This window comes from Trichogramma pretiosum, unplaced genomic scaffold (genome assembly GCF_000599845.2).
Source record: "Trichogramma pretiosum strain Unisexual culture from Peru unplaced genomic scaffold, Tpre_2.0 scaffold85, whole genome shotgun sequence".
NCBI lineage: Eukaryota > Metazoa > Arthropoda > Insecta > Hymenoptera > Trichogrammatidae > Trichogramma > Trichogramma pretiosum.
The window spans coordinates 389,304-413,320 of record NW_019640935.1 but is presented as its reverse complement, the minus strand read 5'-3'; the positions used below and the strand labels follow the sequence as shown (position 1 = coordinate 413,320).

Below are 24,017 nucleotides of genomic sequence, written 5' to 3'. Positions count from 1 at the left end.
TGAGTAAACATTTTACTTATGATACAATAATGGATAGACACATAAGGGTCTTGAACCGTATTACTTTTTTCCCTCCAAAAGTATAGAAGTCAAGTGTTGATGATTCAATGTCGTTCGTTTCATTTGTTGTTGTTATGTATCGATTAAAATAATTATTTACATATATATTTATTGAATCACTATAATCATAATTTTTACTGCGTCAAAAAATTAAGAGAATCATTGTAAGAACGGGAAAAATATTAAATGAATTGAAGAAAAAAATAATAATTAAAATAGTTATATTATAAATACTTGATGATTATGTTATTATATATTATTAAATATATTACACTGGTAATTGACATAACATGTAATTAGTAGGTATTTATGGTATGAAATTAATGAAATTCATCGAAAAAATATGAAGAAAATAAAGAAATGTTACAAGTACAACGTACATATCTCAAATAATTTAATAACAAAACAAATAGAAATTCCTACGTAATTCTAATAAACTTATTGTTTCACTGTCGAATTCACAACTTAAGTTGAGTGCTATATACATAGTGTCAAATGAATATTCCACTTTATATTTGCTCTAAAGTTTAGGTATATTAAAGGTTTTGAATTTTTTCACACAGCGCTCTGCTGGACGTATACATAAGTCTTTTCCAAATACCTCCAAATTGAATTTTCCAAAGTGTACTTTAAAAACACAAGAACTTTTTGGTATACCTAGAATGCAAAAAAAAGTTAATATTGCTGCAAACTTCAATGAATGCTTGATAATCATTTTAAACATTTAACTTACTTCGAATGACATTGTCTTTACTAATTATCTTAAAAGTGCATTTGGTGTCCAATATGATAATACCCTCAAGACCATAATAACTTGGACATTTTGATCGTGTAATGCTAATTTTAGCTCCAATATATTCAGCTTTGATCATCTGTTGACAAATTTTCTCGCACTGTGGACTCAAAGACGGAGGCACGATTTTACCTATGCCATTCAACATATATCCTAGCCACAACGAATTTAATGGTAACATATCTTCATAATGAATGTCTGTTTGGTGCTTAAGAAAAGTAATATTTTTTCTCAATTTTATGTAATTTTTTTCACATTTTTTTTTGTTAAATTTTCCTTTGTGTTTATCTAATATGAAATCCTAATAAAAAGCAAAATAAGAAATTAAACTGCATGAAATTAATTCAATGTAAGATAATATGTAAAATTAATAATTTGAATTTTGACTTACCTTTTTGAGTACATCATTAATTTCATTGACATCACACGATGGTAAAGCATTTTCCAAGAATTTAACGACATACTCTTCTCGTTGTTCAGAACTTGCTGCTTTGGTACCAAACCCAGAAGGAAGTGGTGTACAAATATTTTCTAAAAAGAAATAATTAATTTTATTTATTTATTTTAGGAAAAAATTTTGGAATTAATTATAGAAATAATTAATATTTGTTATTAATTTTATTTATTTTGTAACAGAGTGAAAGTTACAAATATTGATAAATTCTTGTTTTACTTATTAAAATTTTTCAACATATAATATATACTAAGCTTTTGAAATGAATGAAACATATAAAAATATGGTTTGCATGATCAACTTAAAATTAATTGGAAAAAGATTAAGTAAATAAATTATCAGATAGTTGATAATTTCATTTTAATGCAATTTTAGAATTTGTTTTAATTGCACATACGATTCATTTGCTTACGAAATTGCTACTTTTTTCAAGAGCTCCTAGATTCGAAAATTTCTTCTGTTTTTTTGATTAGTTACTGTATTACGTATTACGGGTGTAGAACGAATCTTATATGATTCAAAATCAATAGGAATGACTTGGAAAACAATCGTTAATCCACTTTTTAACAAGATTTGATCACGATAAATTCAATGAACAAAGTATAGAAGTTGAACAGTATTCTAATAATATCGATGAAAAATTACCATAGAAAGGTGAAAATTTGTAAAGTATCTCGCAGTACTAAAAAGTTTACAAGTTCCTTTTTAAACAAAATTATACATACTTGGTTCTGAACTCATTATGACAGCCGAGCACACGTGTTTTACCCTAACCTATAAAACAAACTAACTGACAGACAGAGTAAAGACGCCGGGCGATGCAACGTGTTAACGTGTATACAAGTTATTACAAGTGAACTGTATGTGTGAGGCACAGTAATGCAAGTCGAAAATTTTTGATTCTCTTTCGCCAATCCCCACTCTTCATCATGCTTGGATAGTCGTTAGAAAGAGACGGAATGTCGAGCGCTTTGGATACATGCAAGTATACTGGTATGTATTTGGAACGAGCGCGGACAAAAGAAACGAATTAAGTTGACCGATGGGCAATATATTTTTTGGCTGCCGAATATCAATAAATAAATAAACTCCAACATTAACATCAATTTTTTAATTTAAATATTTTATATCGATGAGCCATGATGCAATTAACTTACAAATTATATTTATAGAGACAATTCGTATTGCAATACAATTGTAAAGCAAGAGTTTAACATTTAATATTAATCATTCGTTGTTTTTGCTTATATGTATGTGTCTGTATTGTCTATACATTTTCGTTCATCAGTTTCTCGATTATTATTTCATAGCGGATAATCGGCTGCCGATTCCTCCATCCACGTAGCTCCAAGAAAGGTTTTAGTACCTACGGTCGGACGAATCCTCTAGACATTATCTCGCTCAGGTCCATCAGTCGCATCAGTTCAAGTCCGACCAAGCGTTTCGGGGATCAAGGAAAAAAGAAAGTTGCGTCAAAACTTGAGATTGTATATGCAGTGCAGTATGAAATTCAAACTGAAAAGCTACTTTATGGACATTAGAGGACTTACGCCCAAGGCTCTACCTTTCAGATACAAGAACTGCGGTTATCGTTGCAATAGACGGAACAGTTTGAATAAATACAATATGAATCTTGATATATCAAGAATAGAGAAGAGAATACCAAAGTGGAGTAATTTGCGCCAATCAACAACTTAATCAAATTTTACGGTCAGTGATTTTGTTCATATTATTAATTGCATTTCGATATTGACGTCAATTTCTATGTGATATTGTGAGAGAAAATATGTACTTGGACCGATCAATATGCGTGACTAATTTTTTTTCTGAAAAATTAATTATAAAATAATGAGGCGTTTAGACTTTCCTCCAATATTCAGAACATTAAAACATTAGCATTATTAACAACCCCTTGCAAAGGCTCATTAAGATGAATCTCGATCCAGCAATGTATAGAAGTTACGCCCTGTATATGGTATTTTGCTCTCCATCCTTCAACGAAGATAATCTGCAATGAAAGGGATTAGTCATGATAAACTTGTTGAGTATAATTATGAAGTAAAAAGTTGTCGATCGATTGAAAAATTAGTCATTCGCCTTATCGTACACATTTTCATAGCATATTCACTAACTGCCTTCGAAGCCCACGCAGACGCTGTTGACGAGCAGATCGGCGAATAGTTGAGTATCAAAATTCTTGAGCGAATCATTGTCATGACGGTGCTGACAGACTCCTCGGCCGATGTGTCGTCGCATTTTCTTGATAATCGAGTTTCTGTTGACATTGGACAGCTGGCTGAGGCAAATAAGGCCGAGATTTTTCGCGGATCCGTGAACCGTCCACAATTTTGAATAGCGACCGATAGTAAGAAATTTGGGCCACGCGATTATTGAGTTCGTGCTAGCTTAATAATCACCACTTCCAGTTAGTCCTGGACGTTGTTGTCGAGAAGGCTCATCATGGGCGAGAACAATGGTCCGTACAGGAACCCGTCGTCCGATGGTGAATAAGTCGGTGACGCAGGCGTCTCGGACAGGAGACTGCCTTGGCTTTGGGCGATAGTAATCGTGGTAAGGCTCGTATCATTGATGGACCAGAAAACGGTACCATAGCTCGATACAGGCGAGTGGTCTGCCGGGTTCACGCTTACGTTGCTCACGATAGACCACTGATTGTGGAATTTGGTCTTGTAGTACGACATGTTCTGGGGCTTGGTGTTCTAGTCAGTTACTGCGGAGTACTGTGCAGCTCTCGGTGCTATTTTATCTGTATAGTTCACTTGATAACGCTCAATGTTACAATCATTTAAGTTTAGAATAGGTATATACTTATTGTTTGAAACCTTTCTAGAATGTTGTCTAAACTAACTCAATATTTGTAGGAAAAATTCGTTTGACAATGTTTACTCAAATTTTATAAAAGGCGATTTATTGTTTTGTAAATGGTTTAAATGTGAATAAAGTAAGAATAAAGTTAGAATAACGAACAAAATTAGCCTAACCAGAAGTATTGTAGCTTTCAACACAACACGATTGACAAGTTTAAAAATAATTAGAAAATATTAAATGGTGCATTAACTCACCAAGCAAAGTGCAATGAAAAATTTCCTCCGCTCACATATTCAAAATTAGAAAATTGAAATGAAATTCCAACAAAGACTATAGATGAAATGGAATAACAGCAATTTTTTATTGATATTTTTCATAAATAATAAGGAAAATTCATTCCCAAGAGCGTGTTTCAAAATATTTGAGTCAATTTTTTTTAGAGTTCTCATTTTAATAGGAGTAACTCATATAAGTAATGTGCCCAGCGATCTATTGCACGCAAATTTTTGAGTTAAAAAAATACAGGAAATTAGAACAAAATCAAGAACATTTTTTAATCATTTTTAAGCTATAGTAATCAATAAAATTATTTTACATCATTAATATAGATTCATTAGCAAACATTTACTCAAAATAAATTTTCAAATCTCATTTGGATTATTCTCTCCAAATACGACTAATAGAAATGAAAAGAAAAACGAATGTTCAGCATTGTCTTTGAATGATCAAAAGTTACTTTACTGCACTATTTTCTCATTTTGTACTGTTCAGGAAAAAAATGATACCTGCATTTCAAGTTTCTTTTATGTTCTCTAAAGTTGTGATAACAGGACATGCAAGAAACGTCATTTTTCTACAAAAGTATTCATGGAAGAATGTGATAAATGTAATTCTATACTTAAACCCGTTTAAATATTAAAAGCTCATGCTTATAACTTTTATTATTAATTTTTATTTAAAAAGAAAGTCCTTAAAATAATACTTAGATTTGTGATCCCTGCTAACATTTTTGTAATATGGATTCAGGATCATAAATATTTTTATTAAATAATTTTAAAGAAAAAACGAAATTCTTCATTTGTACAGATGATTAAAAATAAAGTATAATGGGAAGTGGGCAGAAAAAAGAAGTTTTAGGCATATTGGGTTTTCTAGAATCAGACCCAAAATTTCACTTCAAGACGGTCGGAGATTGTAAAAAGTCTATTTTGTTAAGCTAGCGTGCTATATCCGTCTATTTTAACTCGGTTTTGATTTCATATCATTTTCTTAGCGCTACCACGTAAATTGATCTCCGAATTTTCTGATTTCATCTTGCACAAATTGTTGGAATTTTTTGTTGCGAAAGTCCAGGGCGCAGTGAAATCCGTAATATCTCGAATTGGAATCTTGCGAAACATATAGGAAACGTCGGAGCGACGCGACTCTTACGAGCGGACGAACGTACACGTATATATAATAATCATATAGACGTGGGCAATCGTCGATCAACGCACGGAATTCATAATGTGGATCGATAAGATAGAGAGAAAGGGAGCTCGTCGAATAGACAGCACACGGCTCGGTAACAGTAAAGTCGATAACAGTCGATTCGGGGGAGGAAGCTCTACATGTTTTTACGGCTGCCGTCAGACAAAAGACAACTGCAATCGCCATAGACGGCGACTCGTACATTCGAGCGCGGGGGGTACTCGAACTCGTCGAGAGGCGACAGTTGACGCGCGCGAAGAGTGCAAAAAGACGCACTGGCGCTACACCGCTGCGGAAAGGGCCACACTCGCTTTTCCGCAGGTATGTGCGCACCTCTAGGGAGGAGTAAACTCCGCTAGTCGAATGAAAGCACAGCCATGTACAGCGTACGTACTGTAGATAGAGCAGTAGTGGAAAACAACCGGCAGCCTACGACGAGGGGTGTACCTCGGTACACGCTATACGTATTGGTACGTTGGCCGAGTTTCGTTGGGACGCACACAGGCGCGCACACAGACACACCCATAGAAGGATTCGTAGTGCAGCACAGTGGAAGGGTGCGCAGTACGCCGCAGTCTATATAGCTACATATAGACTCTCGAGCTTGCAGAGTCGGAAATGATATGCGCGCAGCTGGCGCAACACCGCTGCGCGCCTCGACCCGTTTAAATCGCCCATCCGTGTGTGTGCGTGTGTGTGTATATGCACGAGCCTGATTCCGCGAGCTTGCAAGCTCTCTCCGTATGCGCCGACTTGCGCATAGAGAAGACGATGCACGGCAAACTGACTGAAGCGACGATCGCATGGAGAGCTGCTGCCACTGCCTGTGTGTGCAGGTCGTTGTTCTGTTATCGCGAAGCTCGCTCGAGCTTGCGAGCCAATTCACGTGATGTCGAGTCTTTGGCGATGCAGCGTAGCTGCCGAAATAGGATTCGAGAATACGCTTAGCACGTGAGACGCAAATAAATATTCCCTGTATACGCTTGTGTATATGTATGGGTGAGCCCTCGTGGGCCTATATCGACGTATAAATAGCGTAAACGGGCTGCACACGTACAGAAAGAGATTCTCCCACGAAGCGAAGATAGACCGACGAAAATAGCGAGCGCCTCTAGGCGTGCATGTGTGTGTGTGTGTGCTGGTGCTCGCGTTGATGTGTGTGCGCGTGCGAGTTGGTCGTCGTCCCGGTCCATTGTTGCGTATTGATTGCGCGCTTCTCTCTCTCTCTCTCTCTCTTTCTCTCTCTATCTTTCTCTCCGTCGCTCTGGTGCGGCGGTGGTAGCGCTGGCGGTGGTGGTGGTGGTGGTGGTGGTGCGCTGCGCGCGCTTATATACCTACGCTACCTTTGCGCATCGCAAAAGCTCTACGCGACCGAGTGAGACGGAGAGCGAGAGGCGAGCTTGTGAACCAAGAGAGTCGCTGTGTGTGCCGCGACAGAGGCAGTGTTAGTAAGTGTGTCGAATGGAAAGCACCACCGAGTCGTGAACCGAGACGCGCTCTCGAGCTTTATATATAACATACACACAGTTACAGATATATAAACGAGTGCGAGTAGTATATAGGTGCACGCATCGTTGGATCGAATGAGAAAGACTGAGCCAGTCGGGAACTAGTGCTACGGTTCGTGGCGTAAACAGCAGCAGCAGCAGCAGCAGCAGCAGCTGAGAAAGGCTGAAAAAAGCTCGCCGTGGATCCGATCGCTGCCAGCAAAGACATGAAGTTTCCAGTGGCTGGGAAAAAATGTGCATCGATCCTTTGCGTTTGAACGGGGTCTTTGCGTGCTGCTGCGCCGTGTCGGCGGTGCAGGCATACGCACACCAACGGCAGTAGTACACACACGACCGAGTGACAGAGTGCAAAATGATGGTCGTCGTCGTCGTCTTTGCGCGCTCATGAGTATATGTAGGTCGTGTGCGAGCGCAGCAATTTGCGCTACGTGCCATGTAAGAGAGCCGAGCCGAGCCGAGCCGTGCTGTGCTGTGCTATGTGCTTCTGTGCGCAGGCCGCGGCGTAAACAGAGCGAATAGGCTGGCGCGACTACGACGACGAGTTTGCTCCAAGAGCTCTGCAGCTGCCACTGACACTGCGTGCGATAGAACCTCGGCAGCGAATCGATCCTCGGAGCGTCTCTGGATTTTTTTCTAGCCACCTGCCCCGTTCGTTCGTTCGCTCGTCGGCAGCGTATAGTAGCGCAGCCCCGTCTCGTTTATGGGTGTTTTGCATGAGCTCGTCGAGTCACTCCGGAATCACGGTGTGCTGCTGCGACTACCGCTCCGACTCAGCTTGTGACTACGTGGCGCGCGCACGCAATGAAGCCGCGGCCGCCGATCAGATTGACCATCGTCGACGGCCCCATCAACAGCAGCGTCACCACCACCACCACCACGAGCAGTCCAGCGATTAATTGTCATGAGTCACGGCAGGCCGGTGTAGTCGCAGTCGTAGTCGAACGGAGCAGCAGTCATTCAACGGTTGGCGAGTTGGATCAGAGCAATCCCGAGGATGAGGAAGTACGGCGTCGTCGCCAAGCCGATCGTGGGACTAGGTACGGCTGGCAGCGCTGGGCCAGCAGCCAATTTCGCATGCCAGGCCATTTCGCATCCCGGATTACGTTCATGAGCGTCAACAGGAAAAAGTCCAAGAACTGTCGTAGGAGGCGGTGAAGTGGGACAGAATCACCACGACGACGACGACGACGACAGAGAAGTGTGTGGTAGTGTGTGTGTTGTAAAAAAAAAATAAAACGAAAGTTAGGTGAAAAGAGACGTTGATGTCGTTGAGAAGAAAGAAGAAGCTGGAGCTCTTGCATTAGTGCGCGAGTGCTCGTGTGCGAGGAGGAGGAGGAGGAGGAGCGTCGCGTTGGTGCGCGGTTGTGCGGCGACAACGACGACGACGATAATAATAATTAGGCCGAGCGACCCGACGAGGAATAATGACGTCGTGCGTCGAGGAGAGCCTGCTGAACGACGCGACCGCGGCCGGGGTCAACGGCGGCCCGACGATGCCCGCCAACATCGTGGCCGGCCTCGGCGGCAGCGACTCGCCGGTCCTCAGCATCGACGACTGCCTCAAGGTGCGCAAGTGGTGGTGCTTCGTGCTCTCGAGCATATTCACCTTCCTCGCCGGCCTCCTCATAGTCCTGCTCTGGAGGGCGTTCGCCTTCCTCTGCTGTCGCAAAGAGCCGGAGTTCGCGCCCGGCGACCCCAAGCAGAAGGAGCAGAAGGCGGCCAGGCAGGGCAAGGAGTTCGAGGGCACCTTCATGACCGAGGCCAAGGATTGGGCCGGCGAGCTCATATCCGGTCAGACGACCACAGGACGCATACTCGTGAGTATAATCATCATCCGCGTTCGATCTATCCTATTTCTACTGCTCTGCACGCGTCCGAGATGAGAAAAAGCTCTACTCTAACGATATACGTATTGTATAGTAGTAGCCAATCGCCGCTACTACGCGACACGAGAGCTGAGCCGAGCTTCCGAGGTGAAATGTCAACGACTAGCCTTTCGAGTGCATCTCTCTCTTTCCTGCATGCATATATGTATGCATGCACGTATGCTGCAGAGAGAAAAGCCGCGAGCGAGGACAAAGATCGCGACGGACAATGAAGCAATTTTCGTTGGCTCGTTGAAGCTTGCAAAGCTCCTCCAGACACGACCATTACCCGCCGACTTGCTTCCGCTGCGAGTCGAGTACGAGGAGCAGCTACACGTCCTCCAAATCGATCGCGATCCATCGATTATGCCAACCTATACGAGTTACGATGCTCCCCCCGCGCGATTTTTCCTTTGTTGTGCATAAGTTCGCCTGCCCCCGCCATTCTTATTGTCGATTGCACCTGTGCATATAGCCTCCGCACACACACTGCGTGTCTGTGTATCTTGTCCGTTCGATCGATTGTCCTATTGTTTTGCAAAAAAAAAGCAAAGTAATTAGCTTATTTGCGTTTCGCTACACGGCACGGCACACTTGAGTATATTTTTCAACTTTTTTTCGACAAACTCCATTAAAATTCAGTATACTACTGTCTTTGAAAAATCTCTTATAGGTAATTTTAGTAGAAACACCAAGAGAAAATTGTCTATATATTTTAATGTTTTCAACCCTTTCAATTTAGCCCTTACTTCTGATTTTCGACATATGCATGCAGAAAGAAAAAATGTAAAAAATGTAGCCTCTCCCTTTCTTTCTCTCGGCTTCCTCTTCTTCTTCCGCATTTTATTTTTTTTCCGTCGTTCTTTTAAACTATCGTCGTGTAATCCGCGTCGCTCGCGTGCTCAAGCGTCCCTCGTATGAGTGTGCGTGTCTGTGTCTGTATGTGTGTATGTATGTGAGAAGATATACAGCAGATAAGTGCTTGTGCAGTATATTTCATTGCAGAGCTACAAGCGCATAGTTTTCATTTGAAACACGACAAGTTTTTGCTAGTCCATGTTTCATGCTTATGTACAGGAACGCGCGCGCCTTGATTTTCATTAATTCAGCCTCGCTCGCGACCGAGGAGCTAATAACTCGAGTTCATTTCGACACGTTATCATGATTATTATGCGCGCCTGTTCAAAAGTTTCGAGCTGTGGCTGCGGCTGCTGCTGCTGCTGCTGCTGCGCCACTTCGCCGACAATGACACGAAACTTTAACGAGGTTTTAGCGTCACGTTACGCCTCGAGCAAACCTAATGAGCGTCTAAAGATTCCCTTATGAGACACGCTGCGCCGGGAGCGATCCATACTGCTCCGTAGTAGCTCTTCGGCAGCGAAGATTTCAGCCAAGTTTCGCCGACTCGTCGATGCTGCAAATTATTTCTGTGTTCTCGATAAATGCCGCCCGACTCTGGCTGTGCACGGCTATGGCGCGCTATCGAGCTGCCGATCCCAACGTACCGTTGAATAATGCAGCTGCCAAAGCCACTCGCATGGGAAAACAAACAGCATCAGAATCCTATGCTAGCTTTATTCTGCGCAGCAGCTGCGATTTGATTATATGCTGCAGCTGTATCGAAGGATCTCGCGTGGGCACGATATGTAAAGCTCTCCACGCGCTCGCGAGGGTCAAGGCGCAATCTTCTCTCGTCGTCGACTTGTTTACGGCGCGCTCGAGCCTCGGATCTTTTTCGCTCTCGCAAGCTGAAATCGTTGTCATTGGGCTCGAGTGACGTGTTTGCCGAGCGTTTGACGCGCGCGTGGCCGCCGCTGCCGCCGCTTGATAATATTCCATTTTGACACATGGCACTCTGCGTGACGATCTCGCATTCATAATTAATCATCCATTCGTCGCTCTCGGCTCGCTACTCAGCTCGAGCTCGCTCGCGGTCCGATGCGCGCGTACACAAGTGGCCCCTATCGATTTGTTCCGAGGTTATCGGGTTATCGATTATCTATACACGTGATGCACGAGAGAGCTGTGCAGCTCTCTCTCTCTCGTCGAGTGCGCGCCAAGCATCTTTTCGATATGTTTGCCAGCTCTCGAGGCATCCTTTTGCCGAGGCTGCTTTTTTCCATCCTTGCAAGCTCTCCACCCGGTCTACAACTCTCTCTCTCTCTCTCTCTTCGATCCACCGCATGCTCGTGTGCGATTTACATCGATCCAATACGTTAATTAATCGTGGGCGCAAACATCTAGATGCAACTCGCACAGATAGGCAGGAATTTATCTAAAACCAGCTGCCAGAGTACGTAGATATGTAGTACACGGAGCGGGGCTCGGCAAAGCTCACACTCGACCGCGCGAGCTTTTCGTCAATATTTTTTTTTCTCATGATTATTATTGTTAGTGAAAAGTTGATGAAAAAGCAGCTGAAAATGAGACTTCGCTATACGATCCGCGGAAGGGTGCAGAGAGTATATCGCGAATGCTTTTTATTGTACGCGTCGAGATAGGTGCGCGCGCGCGTGCGCTATCCATACACAGACCGAGAGCGAGAGAGAGAGCGCTACAGCTCGAGTCGGAATACATACCCTCTCCGAGTTGGAACGTAGAGAGAAAGAGAGAGAGAGAGAAAAGCATACGACTGACCCACTTTACTTTGTGTGTATATCCATCTCTATAGACGGCGCTCGCGTTCCCGCGTCTCTCTCTATATATATAGGTGCGCCAACCATGTATGTGTGCCTTTGTGCGCGTGTCTGTGCTTTAGCAGCTATATACGTGCGATCGTGCCTCTGCACAGCGTACGTGTACGTGTGCATATTACATATATATACGTGTGTGCTGCTGCTGCTGCTGCCTCGCACATCTCAAGCAACTACCCCACAAACCGAGACAGCGTTACGTGTCGTCGTATAGCGCGCACTCCTATACGCAGTTCTCGAATCCGATGAAAGCGAGCACGTTACCCCCGTCGCATAGGATCAACTAAGGCTTCGCAGCTTAACTCGAGAATTTACTCGCTTGGTAAATGCATATTATGTGCCTTATGTGTATACGTATGGCCATGATACTCGACGAGCGCGCGAGGGAGGGATCGCTCGAGCTGGCTGGCTGACTGGCTTTTTTTATGGTCTTGCGACGAACCGGAAGCTTTCCATGTCGCTCGCGCGGCCAGATTATTTTGGATTTTTCGGAGTGTGTGCGCAAGCTCGCGCGACAGCGCGTCGAGAAACCGCGAAAGAGAGAGCCTAAGACTCTTGTAGAGCCATTAATTAATGAGAGCTTAAATTTAGTCGCGAAATTTCACGCGCGCGCGCCTAGTATGATGACGACGACGACGTCGACCATTGCAAGAAACGTGCCTGCATAAATCGCGTCCCGCGCTTCTTTTTTAGACGACGACGACGACGACATACACCGTATACGTAAAAGCTTTTTGATGTTATCTCCCTGTAAATTAATACGCGCGCGCACGTCTTGAAAGAAAGCTTGCGTATACACGAGCTGCGAAAAATCTCAAAGCTCGACGAGAGCAAATGGATTTTCCTGGCGCGCGCGCGCGCGACTCCAGTTGTAATTTCACCTGCAAGCTGCGCGCGATTCAGCAAGGCCACTTTTTCCCTGACTCGCGAGCTTTTTTCCTCTTATACTCTTTTTTCTTTCTTCCTTCTCGCAGTTGGAAATTTATTGGTGCTCGTTTCAGCGGTTGAATCCTGCCTCGTCTCGAGACTCTTTAAGAGCGGAAAAAAAATATAAAAAGTAAAAAAATTGGCACGTAGGCCACAATCGAGCGAATCGATTATCTTATAGGGTATATGTCGCGCGCTTCGACTGCTCAATGAAAGCCTTAATCCACAACGATTGAATTGTCCACGGTGCGCGTTAATCTCTTTGGAAGAAACCTTAGGCAAAGAGACAGATAGATCGGGAAGAGAGGGAGAGAGGGAGAAGGAAGAAGATGAGCTGGACTGCACCCAGCTATCAAGCTTTTGCTCGTGCTACTCGGCCATGTGTGTCTGCTTTAAGTGGGTTGAAGCTGCGATTAATCTGGCCTTTTAGTACGAAAACAAGTGCCGATAAGATTCCTATTCGATGCGGCTTACCTATACGTAACGGCTCGAGAACAATTTGAAGCTAACGAAATGCCGATTCAAGCGCGTATATGACATGAGGTTACGCTGCAACGACGTTACATTCTTATGCTATAATCAAAGATCAAAGCTATCTAGGCTTTCGTCCACTTATATGCTATAGGCTGTGTGTATGCAGCGCGACAAGCTCATGCGACCAGAAAATCGCATTGCAGAAGCTCATCTTGGCAAACATGAGCTTATACTTGCAAGCTCGAATCGCCGCGCCTCAGGTAATCTTGCGAGCTTGCAAGCGCAACTCTGTATACGTGTCTATGTGTCAAAGGTCAATTTCTCAACGCAGCAGCGCGCGTACGAGTAAGCAGAAATGATTATTCAATATATACGTGTGCGTGCGTGTGAGCGAGCCTCGGTGTAGTCCGTATAATACGAGCCTTCATAAATTTCACGTCCCTCGTTCGAGATCGCTCCAAGGCTGATCTCAGCTACGTAATTCAATCTTGGCAAATTTAAGATATTGCAAGCTCAAGTTGGGTCTTTGATTTATATCGAGTTAAATGCGTTGTTAATGATCAACGACGATGCCTCCCCACCCCAGGCAAGAATATTATGAGGTGCCACGTCATATTCGTTTAACAAAATTACTTGCAACTATCGGTATCGATCGCTAAAAACGCGCCCTCTCCCTATATAACGGCGTATTATGTACTTAGGGGCTAGTGCCCATCAGCAGCGCACGGATCCGCTTTTAAACCCATCTTGTGTACGCGCCGGAAAGAAGGACACGAGCAAACACATATCGATTACCGGTCCGAAAACGATATTAGTACTTAACTTGCTCGAGACGTATCTCGCCGTTTCTTTTTCTCTCGTTTTATACACATACACATACACAAACACACTCACTGCACATATTACGAGGCTAATGGCCAACCTACTTTCGAGTGCTTGCTCCATTGCTCGAGCTTATTGTCGCTCTAGAGAAAAACAACAGCTGTCTGGTTGTATTGACTTGTCAGCTGTAGCATCTCTGTAACATTGGCAAATGAACATTCATACATGACATTAGCTTTTCGTTCGTATTCTCAGTTCATTAAAATGGCTATCAAATCAATATTAAACTTAATTCGAGCCAATGTTAACAAATCTTCAATGTGCATATTTATTTTTGTTGAGAAAGATAATAGGTATCATGTTTGATCACACCCAGATTTTAATATTGAATTTTTAGAATGACTCATTTACTGGAATGACATCTTTTTGCCTTCGTCTACTTATTACGTATATAAAAATCTGAACAAACCCATTATAATGATTTGTTTTGATGCCACTTCTAGCGACTCATAATTGTACTAATCGTTCGTTTAGAAATAACTCAAATGGAAATTTTCTTCTCTGCAAATCCACAAATAAACCGGAAAGGAATCGTTTCTGCAGAAAAGTAAAAGATCAATGTTATTGCAATAACATAAGATGAGTTTAGAAGAGATCATTTTCCAAAATGACCATGAAATCTATACCTGTATTTTTTTTGCTGCGCTCCCACTCGATCCATTTAAGTAATTTACAGCTCATAACGATAATGGAAGTGTCGTCTTTTTAGATCAAAGCTTTGAAAAAAGGGGCCGGAAATAAGTCGATCTATGAGTGGGATTGCTGTAGACGATTTATGCGGCAACGTTAAGTAAGCGATTTGAATTATTTCGCTTATTTCGGCAAATATGCTCGGCAAAAACGTCACACGATATTTTGAGTATTCGGAGTACAGCATTTGGAGTTGTTTCTGCGGTTATTCGATCGTACGTGTACATAAGCAGAAGGTACGGAAACTAGTTCGTCGGTCCGATTCAACAATGATAAATCATTGAGTACGGTATATACGCGGTAGGCCTAAATTAACACACGTGCCACATGCAGCCATGCGGCGGCGGCGGCGGCGGCGGCGCGCGGACAATATCGGAATATATTTGCGCGGTGACTCGTATATCGTGCATGGGCTCGAACTCGCCCGCGCGATAGATACGCGCTTACACGCTAAGCCCAGGGCCGAAACGCATGCAGCATACAAACGTACACATAGCAGCCTCGTTTCAATATTAAGCGATACATCAACGTTGGAATCGCAAAACACTTTGCTCCCGCGTAAATTCGAATTGCTCTCGAATATATATCTCTGCCAGGCCAGTCCTCATTGAGTTATTAACGGCTTCGATAGCTCGCATGAAACTTTAAGTCATTAACCAAGAAATGAATGTTGAGTGGGAGAGAGAGAGAGAGAGAAATAATCGCACTGCGCGAGTATATATCAGGGTTAAAAATAGCTCAGGCCAAAATTTCAAGCGGCGTAATGTAGCTGTGCTACAATCGATACGCGTTTGCATCATTATGTGGCTCGAAGGCGTTGCGCGCGTGTGTGTATTCGTACGACGAGGCAGTAAACTTGCAGCGGCGAAGCTTGTATACGATCTATACGGAGCACAGCAGGCAGAGAGACGCTCGCGCGGCGGCAAGCGTATATAGTAATGAGGAAAATATTCCAGCAGCGCAGCAAAGTCGCGTATAGTCGCGCGAGCGTGATGTAACGTCGACCCGAATAATAAGTTCGCGAGGATATTTCCCCGACTGAAATAATGATCCTCTGCCGCAACCTGAAAATGCGGTCTTCTTTCGTTAACAATACGCGCGACCTGCACCCAGTTGTAATGCAGTCGAGTAACTTTTCTCCTGACACCCAAGATGTACATTAAGTACTTCCCGAAAAATAATGTAAGAGCAATTAAGCAATCATGCGATCGAGTGAGCCCGCCAGCCGACTTTCGAGCAAAAAAGAAAGGACGAGAAGAAGGAGAAGAAAGTTGCAAGGGCATAGATCATAATAGCCGAGAATCGAGTATATGTGTGTGTGTGTGCAGCGCAGTCGAAGGAGTGCACTTGGCTCCAAGCCAGAGTAACTCCGCGTTTTTCCAAGGGTGTAACAGATTTATTATGCGTGCACGTACGAGCGAGCCTCTTTGTAACGTGACATAATCGCATTTACCTTCTCCCACGGCGCCTGTTTCTGCATTTGTTGTTGTTTTTAAAAAAACACGAGGATCGTGTCGTCATCTCGAGATTCAACTACTGCGATTTTCCGCGCCTTCTCTGCATGGATAGAGAAATTTTTTGAAACGGGCCGTGTCGAAGAAATTTCATTGAGAAATTTGTGATGTGTATGAACAGATTGAACAATTTTTACTGCAACTACTCTCGCATTCTTGTAGCTCAATATTTTCAAACTCTGGTGCTCGAGTCTAATTCTTTATCATAAAAAATTGGTTTTTACTTAGCTTTTGTTCTTTCTTTAAACTCGTACTGAAATTCAGAAGATTTTCCATCAATTTTTTGCCATTTCCAAGTATTGATAAATATTAAAAGTGGCTTGAAAAATGAACTCATGAACTTTCAGTGAATAGATTATGTTATATATTTCAAGCAGAAGCTATACATAATCTATATATACAGTGCACGTGTCTGTGTCTGTTTACAAAAGCGGATACAATAGTTCAATAGCGCGGCAATGTTGACAAAGATGCTACGTGAGACAACTAACGGCTGAGCAAAGACGTTAACCCTATCTCTATATGCTGCTGCTGCATGCGAGTATATACCACTGCACTATTACCGGAGCAGCAGCAGCCGCTCAACGACACGTTCTATTGTCCATTGGACATAGGTCGAGGTAGCAGGCGTCTCTCAATATATTCTTCTTTTCTCATAATACGCGAATTTCTCTGTATATATACCACTTCGACAGCTTACACGAAAGCCGAACGAATGCCTGGCATAGCGCTGCCTAATAAACTCGCGTGTGCTGCGCGCAACGCATCGCGCTGGTATTTCGTCGACGCTCGAGCTATTCTCGCGAAATATTTTGACGAATAAACAAATCTTCGATACGCAGCTCATCGTCGCGCGCGGCTTTTCCGCATTGGGTACTTTTGCGCGCGCGCTCGGGACAAAATGAAATACTTGCTGCGGGTGAACCGATTAAAATCCCTGGAGCTTATATACACGGGTTACGATCCCTCGCAAACGATTATTGCCTACTCGCTTTGCACTTTATGAAAGCTAACTTTTGCGCCTCTGTTCATACTCGTTTTCTCTCTCTCTCTCTCGCTTTTTTTTTATCAAATGCGAAATGACTTTGCTCGTTTGTTTTCTGAATTGTCGCACCAGAGCGGTAATCTGCTTATGCACATCAGTACTCATTCGTTTTACAATTTTATTTAACAAGTTAAATACTCATATTTCAGTGAATGTGAAATACGTTCAATTGAAAATATTTTACATAAATATTTGATCGATACAAAATATACAAAGTTGACAATGTTATCTCACGTGCCGTGCTGTAAAAATAATGATATTTCCGTTTGCACCGGAGCTTGCATCGAACTCGGAGTCTGTTATATGGGGCGCTGCACACGTGCAATGTGCTCTGTCACGATCGCCTCGTATCGATCGATCTTCTCGACTATTTTAGCACTCGGTACACACTTGGAAGACTCGATTGATATATTAAATGTCGCGTGCGGCTGCTAGTTACACGAGAGCAAGGGGTGAACATTATATACCATGACTCAGCGGGCAATCGTCATTTCGCAAGCGAATGGGAGAGGCGTTAAACTTTTCCATTTCGTTGGGGCTCGTCGTTGGTATATTACAAGGCGGGGGGCCAAAGGTAGAGGGCAATTAATCTGCCGGCCTGCATCCGCGGTTTCGTGTGGGCGATAACCCAGTGACCTACATCGCGCGTCGTTCGTGTGAGTGGCGGGCAACGGCAGTCAGGCAGTCAGGCACCGAGAGAGAGAGAGAGAGAGGGAGGCACGGGCTGGATTGTACATATATGTATATAGGTTATATATGATAAACGCCCAAAGTATAAGTACTTGATAAACTCGCGCTAGCAGACTCCGCGCACCTCGTTCCACCCCCGGCGCGCGCGGCCGAGCTGCTGGGCAACTGCACTCGTTATCTCGAATCGACGCGGTACGCTCATTCCTCTGCTGGGATCGAGCGATGTTTCTTGGCGCTGTTTTTCCTGACTCGAGAGAAGGTCAATTCGCTCGCTAAACGTATAAAATACACCGCCAAAAGGATATTTTCACGGAAAAAAGGAGCGAGACTCGTCGGGCAGTTGTTGCGGCTCGTTCTATCGGCGCTAGTCTAGGGGCTGCACCGTGTACTGTAACGCGCATTCTTAATTCATGTGTTTAGATTACATCGAGAAGATAAAATAGGGTCGCGCGCGAGCGAACGAACGAACGAACGAACGAACACGAGCGAGCGTGGCAAAATCGATCTCGTGTGTGGCGTATATAACGTCGGCACGTTTCACATGCGCTACACACGCGCTGCTGCCGCTGCAGGTCGTAATATACAGCTATACTACTTGCCAGTGCTAGCGACTTTTTATTTATTTAAACGCCGCAGCGATCGAAGCAACGCCAGACGCTCTTGTACGGTTGCCGTTATTATTTGTTTATTTTTATTATTGTCGCTATTTTTTAATATTATAATAAAATTGTATCGTTATTAGCGTTCTCTGATCTACATTACGGTCTCGGTCTGTTACCGATAATCTACGCGTATACGTGAATTATACCGCAGGTTAATGAAGCATTATTTTCTTCATTTTTTCCACGTCAATTTATGGGGGGAAAAATACAGTATTTTTTCAACATCGGAGATTACACATTCCGAGCACGAGAGAAGGTAGTAGTCGACGCGTCGCTATTACGTGTGTGTGCGTGTTGGCTGTTATATAGGTGAAAAGCCAAGCTCCGTTGATCTACGTAGTTGCATGATCCACTCGGCTTGGCGGAGGAAAAGTCGAGCAATAAAAATGCCGCTCGTAAAAGTGCTCGCTCGGCGCGCGCCTCGGAAAAAGAAGGAATGAATTTCTCCAGAGGCTAAGACACACTTTTTATGCTGCGCCTCGTGCCTGTGCCAGTGTGCGAGTCAGCTCGTGCCTGTGTGTATATTATACACCCTCGAGTCGGCCAGCTGTACGTACTAAAAGTACGTACGGGGCGCGCAGCTGCTTTCTTAGGGCGTATACGCGTTCGTAATATATACACTGTGTACAATATTGATTTGGCGCGCGCACACGTATATCGTATACATGCGCCGCGATCTTACGCACACTCGCCGCGCGGCCGCAGACGTTAAATCGAGTCGCGTGTGACAAACGCGTCGGTCTTTACATTTGGTAGCGTATACGGGCTACATGTAATGCACACATTATAGCGCTACGAGTCGAGCTTTGCCCCCTATAGCCGACCTTATTTATGCGAAATGAAAAAAGTTATCGAGCTCATTTCACGCTTGATGATATAAAGAAAGAGGTGAATTTCTTTTTATTCGTAATTTCGTACAGCTATATACTTACAAGGCGAATCGCCGATCGCGAGTATGTCGCTATCGACAGCAAACAGACCGTGGCTCATATCGTGTACGTGCGTCATTATATCGATTCATCTTACATGGTAAGCACGACCCTGAGACGCCGACAAGGCCGAGTCCCAGAGCATCCGCACGAGTGGTCCTTTGAACGCCGATGTCGAGAGAAAAAGCGCCTCGAAAATCACAAGGGTCTTTGGCATTTGCATCATAATATTGTTTCCAGCGAGCTGCGCTGCACAGCTCTATACGCGAGTCGGTCGCGCGACGACTATCGTGTGGTCTTTTAGGCGCGAGTCGCCGACTTTATTATTAGACGCGCCGTATTTCCTATGTATGCACGAGCTATGCGAATTTCGGAGCTTGCGCGAGGTGCAATTTGGAAAACGGGTGCGCAACGCGATGTCGATTAACGAGATTCGTCGCTCGAGGCCTCGCGTATCGAGAAAGAGAGAGCCTTTGCGCGCTCGAGTCTGCTAAAGCGATCTAACGAAGCCACTTAACGGCCGCTCGTCAAATTAACGGAGTTCGCGCGCCCACCGCAGTTCGGTGCAATCTCGTAATAGAGAGAGCTGCACCGCGTGCTTATTATTACGATCTGCCAAATGGTCGCTCGCGACAGAGGCTCCGCCGCCGCCACCTCTTCGACTCTCTCTCTTAGTCGCTCTCTTCGTCGTCGACGACGCTCTCTCTCTCTCTATGCACGCGCGGGTTATTTTCGTGCGCCGCTTATTTATAGGTCGCGCCCGTGTGTCTATGTGTGCAGCGACGCGCAGCGTGCAGTACTTAGGACACGAACGGACCGACTATAGGAGGGGCGCGAGCGAGCAAGCACACAAGCACGCATACGCGCTGCAGCAGCCAAGAATATACCGACTGCCGCTCGCAAACACGATGTATTTGCCACTACTACTAGTGACGCGCAGCGATCTCGCGCCTACATCCCTTGCGCAAACGAGTGCAGGGGGTATGAGGCCGAGCTCGTCAGGGGTGGCTAATTTCGCGTACGCGCGCGTCGCCTGGCATGTTATAATGTAGATTAGAAGGAAACGAGACGAGAAAGAGAGAAAGAAATGGAGAAGCTACATTAGCCTGATTGTCTTGATTCGAGCTCGTGTGAAACGTATGTAATTTGCTTTCGAGAAAAGGAAGTGGATAAGAGGAAGACGCGCGTTCGCCAGCTTGGCCTGATCCCTGAGTCGACGAGGCGCAAAGCCAGCAGCAGCAGCAGCAGACGATTCATGTTGCCGCCGCGCTTACTTCGCACTCGCAGTCGACGTATAGCTCTTGGCCCTTCTTCTTATCCTACATTGATGCATATATAACGTCGACCTATATCTATATAGCGTGTACGTTATATATCCGTACATCAGGGGAGTGGGTCATCCAAACTCAGAAATAGATACGACTACACTGCATTGCGCGTCTGTGTCTGTGTCTTGTGTGTGAATGCGAATGTGCGCGCACTAATGATGTATATAGTTTGATTCAGGTTAATCTTGATTTCTGTCTTGTTTGCTCTACATTTTGCTCTTTTGAACCCCTAAACTCCGATTTTTTCCTTCTTTCCTCGACTCGCGTCGAGACTGAGCGCGCCTTACCTGCGTCTTTTTATCTTAAATATGCTTGTCGTCCGAAGACTTTCCAATTGACTTTTTTTTCTATCTGCCGCGCGTAAAACTCGACTGTCGTAATTCAATCGATTCGAGAGAGAGAGAGAGAGAGAGAGAGAGCATTTTTGTCCCCGGAACAAAAGCTCGTTACAGTTTTAACGATCCCCCGATGCAGTCATAACTTCACTGCGCTATAATGATTTTCGACAATTTACTTCGACTTTTAACCTTCTTACCGGTACTCGAGAAGTAATAAGCTTTGAAAGCTCCTCAATCCATCGGTATATCTACCTTTTACCTCTTCTGAGGATATAATCAAACACCAGAAATGTCCATAGATATACGCTGTGCAACTGCCTTTTTACAGTTTACCTGTGCTTTCGTGTCATTTTCCATTTTAATTAAAAAACGCCACTGCTTATGCGTGAAGTATTACTTCTGACTACCAGTTTAAGGGTGCCTTTATTTTTTATTTGATACTTTAAATGAAAGAATTGAAAAGATTGATATTTGAAACGATCGAAAAACGTTTGTACCGACATTATGAAACTCATGAACCTCCACTCAATATGAAAAAAAAACTCTTGAACCATATTCTCACACTGTGTTTTTTCTTTTTTTTGCAGGTGGTGCTAGTTTTCATCCTTAGTATTGCGTCGCTTATAATATATTTCATCGACGCCTCCAGGTACGAAAAATTTTAAATATACAGAATTGCACGATTTAAGCGCGTGGCCCTTAAAGAAGATTAACGCAAAACATAATATAATATTGGCGTGACCTCAATGATTGCCGACATATATTGCACTTTATACTATATAACGCACGTAGCTCGAGACACGCACACTTGCTAGATATATAACGCAACAAAAATTTGCATTCGCTTGTGATCTGTTTCAGTGAGGAGGTGGAACGTTGCCAGAAATGGAGCAACAACATTACTCAGCAGATAGACTTAGCTTTTAATATATTTTTTATGGTCTACTTTTTTATACGCGTAAGTATGAATTGCGGGGCAAAATTGAAGGGCAATTTGTGATATATGTTGTGTGTTGTGTGTGTGTGGGAGAGAGAAAATGTATCGAAAAATGATGAAATTTTGCTTGGGGCGTCGGGGGGTCACGCAGTTTATCGCCGCCAGTGACAAGCTGTGGTTCATGCTGGAGATGTACTCGTTCGTGGACTACTTTACGATACCACCGTCTTTCGTGTCGATCTACCTGGATCGCACGTGGATCGGGCTGAGGTTCCTCCGTGCTCTTAGACTGATGACGGTGCCCGACATACTTCAGTACCTCAACATCCTGAAGACGTCGAGCTCGATTCGACTCGCTCAACTGGTCTCGATATTCATCTCCGTCTGGTTGACGGCTGCCGGTATCATCCATTTGGTAAGTACGATAACGTGGTGCGATCGCGCGGCCCGAGCCACGAGAGATCTCGAGTAGCGCCGAGAACAGCCTTTTCTAATGAATGCAACGACGACAACAGCTCGAGAACTCGGGGGACCCGTTCGAGTTCAAGAACCCGCAGCAGTTATCCTACTGGACCTGCGTCTACTTCCTCATTGTGACCATGTCGACGGTGGGCTACGGCGATGTTTACTGCCAGACCATACTCGGCCGCACATTCCTAGTATTTTTTCTACTCGTCGGCTTGGTAAGCTCACCGCAATTACTCACTTTCGCTCTCTCTATCTCGATTAAAAATTCTCGATAATTCTTCTAATCTCTTGCTTCCAATTACAAAAACACTATTAGGACGCAAACTTAATATAATGCATACTTCAACGAAGTATATGTACAAATATGTATACAAAATGTAATACTTGTTCTTTCATATCTCTCCAACTCGATCTATATTTCTCTTCGTCTCTCGAATCGATATGTGTCAATTTTCAAACAATCATCACCTATAATTAGATCCTATTTTGATTTAGAAAAAAAGCACATCGAGCCGTACTGAATATTTCCCGATTTGCTTAAAAATTCGAGCTCGCTGAAAGAGCACTCAAGTATCTCGCGCGGATCGATCGATCGCAAGAGTCGCTTGGCCTGCTCGAGCTTCGCTTTTAATTGTAAGTGTTATTATGGCGCTCGACGTATCCGCGCGAATCCAATTGCTGCGGCACAAAGAAAAACTCTGCCCTGAAAAGATAGCAATCGAGTAACGCCGGCCCATATACTTTGCAATAGCTAAAAATATTTGCCTTCGATTTTTCGGACGCGAGTATTTTTAGTAAAAGGGATGTGCGATAGACCAAACGAGTGGTCGAGCGATACGAATATTTGAGCAAATGAAAAAAAAGTCAAACGCTCGCTGTGGATCTTGTTTATTGAACATTTTCGACAGCTAAACTGATTAATCGGAGTTCTTAGTATTTGTTAAGGAAAAGATAAAGAAAGCTTAAATAAATTTCAAATTCCTTTTCAATAGTTCACGAAGAAAAATAGATCGCGTTAAATTTCATGATCGAAGAAAAATAATATGAGAAACCAATTTGCTTGGATTAACACTCAATTCAGTGAGTCTCATAATAACATATTTTCCTTACGAGAATCGCGTTGTTTTAATTTCTCTGCCATTTGCACGAATCACGAATAAACCGGATATTTTGTCCAACACTGGGTAATATATCGTTGTGAGCTTTTGCCTCTCTCAACATTGACTTGTACTACTCACGGACTTGTATTTTTGTGCAAAGAACAACTGAACTTGCTCTTACATCATACTTAATGCCAATTTAGAGTTTTCTACTATATATCATCGAATTAAAGCAGAAAAGGTTCAGAAATCTCCAGAATCTCTGAGGTCAACTCTGATTTATTAAGCAAATTTTGAGATATAACTTTTTCGCTTCAAGACGATGAAATATAAAAGGCACCCTAAGGCTTATGTCTTCACT

At 43.6% G+C, this 24,017-nt stretch overlaps 2 protein-coding genes across 3 annotated transcripts in view; one reads left to right on the top strand and one right to left on the bottom strand.

Annotated features, from left to right (window-relative positions):
* Positions 1–270: 270 nt before the first annotated feature.
* LOC106659287 (ribonuclease P protein subunit p29) lies at positions 271–2,307 on the bottom strand. The gene is made up of 4 exons (XM_014381731.2): positions 2,033–2,307; positions 1,245–1,384; positions 794–1,154; positions 271–717 (listed from the first exon to the last, which is right to left on the bottom strand). The coding sequence occupies exons 1-4, from the start codon at positions 2,046–2,048 to the stop codon at positions 581–583; spliced, it is 654 nt and encodes a 217-aa protein (XP_014237217.1). The 5' UTR covers positions 2,049–2,307; the 3' UTR covers positions 271–580.
* Positions 2,308–8,536: 6,229 nt separating this feature from the next.
* Positions 8,537–24,017, top strand: part of LOC106659298 (calcium-activated potassium channel slowpoke) — a 58,757-nt gene continuing 43,276 nt past the window's right edge. For both annotated transcript variants that reach the window (XM_023457819.1, XM_023457818.1), the window contains exons 1-5: positions 8,537–8,931; positions 21,739–21,800; positions 22,013–22,109; positions 22,240–22,503; positions 22,604–22,771. In XM_023457819.1, the coding sequence (XP_023313587.1) occupies positions 8,539–8,931; positions 21,739–21,800; positions 22,013–22,109; positions 22,240–22,503; positions 22,604–22,771 (984 nt within the window). In that variant the 5' untranslated portion in view covers positions 8,537–8,538. The remainder of the gene's footprint in view (positions 8,932–21,738; positions 21,801–22,012; positions 22,110–22,239; positions 22,504–22,603; positions 22,772–24,017) is intronic.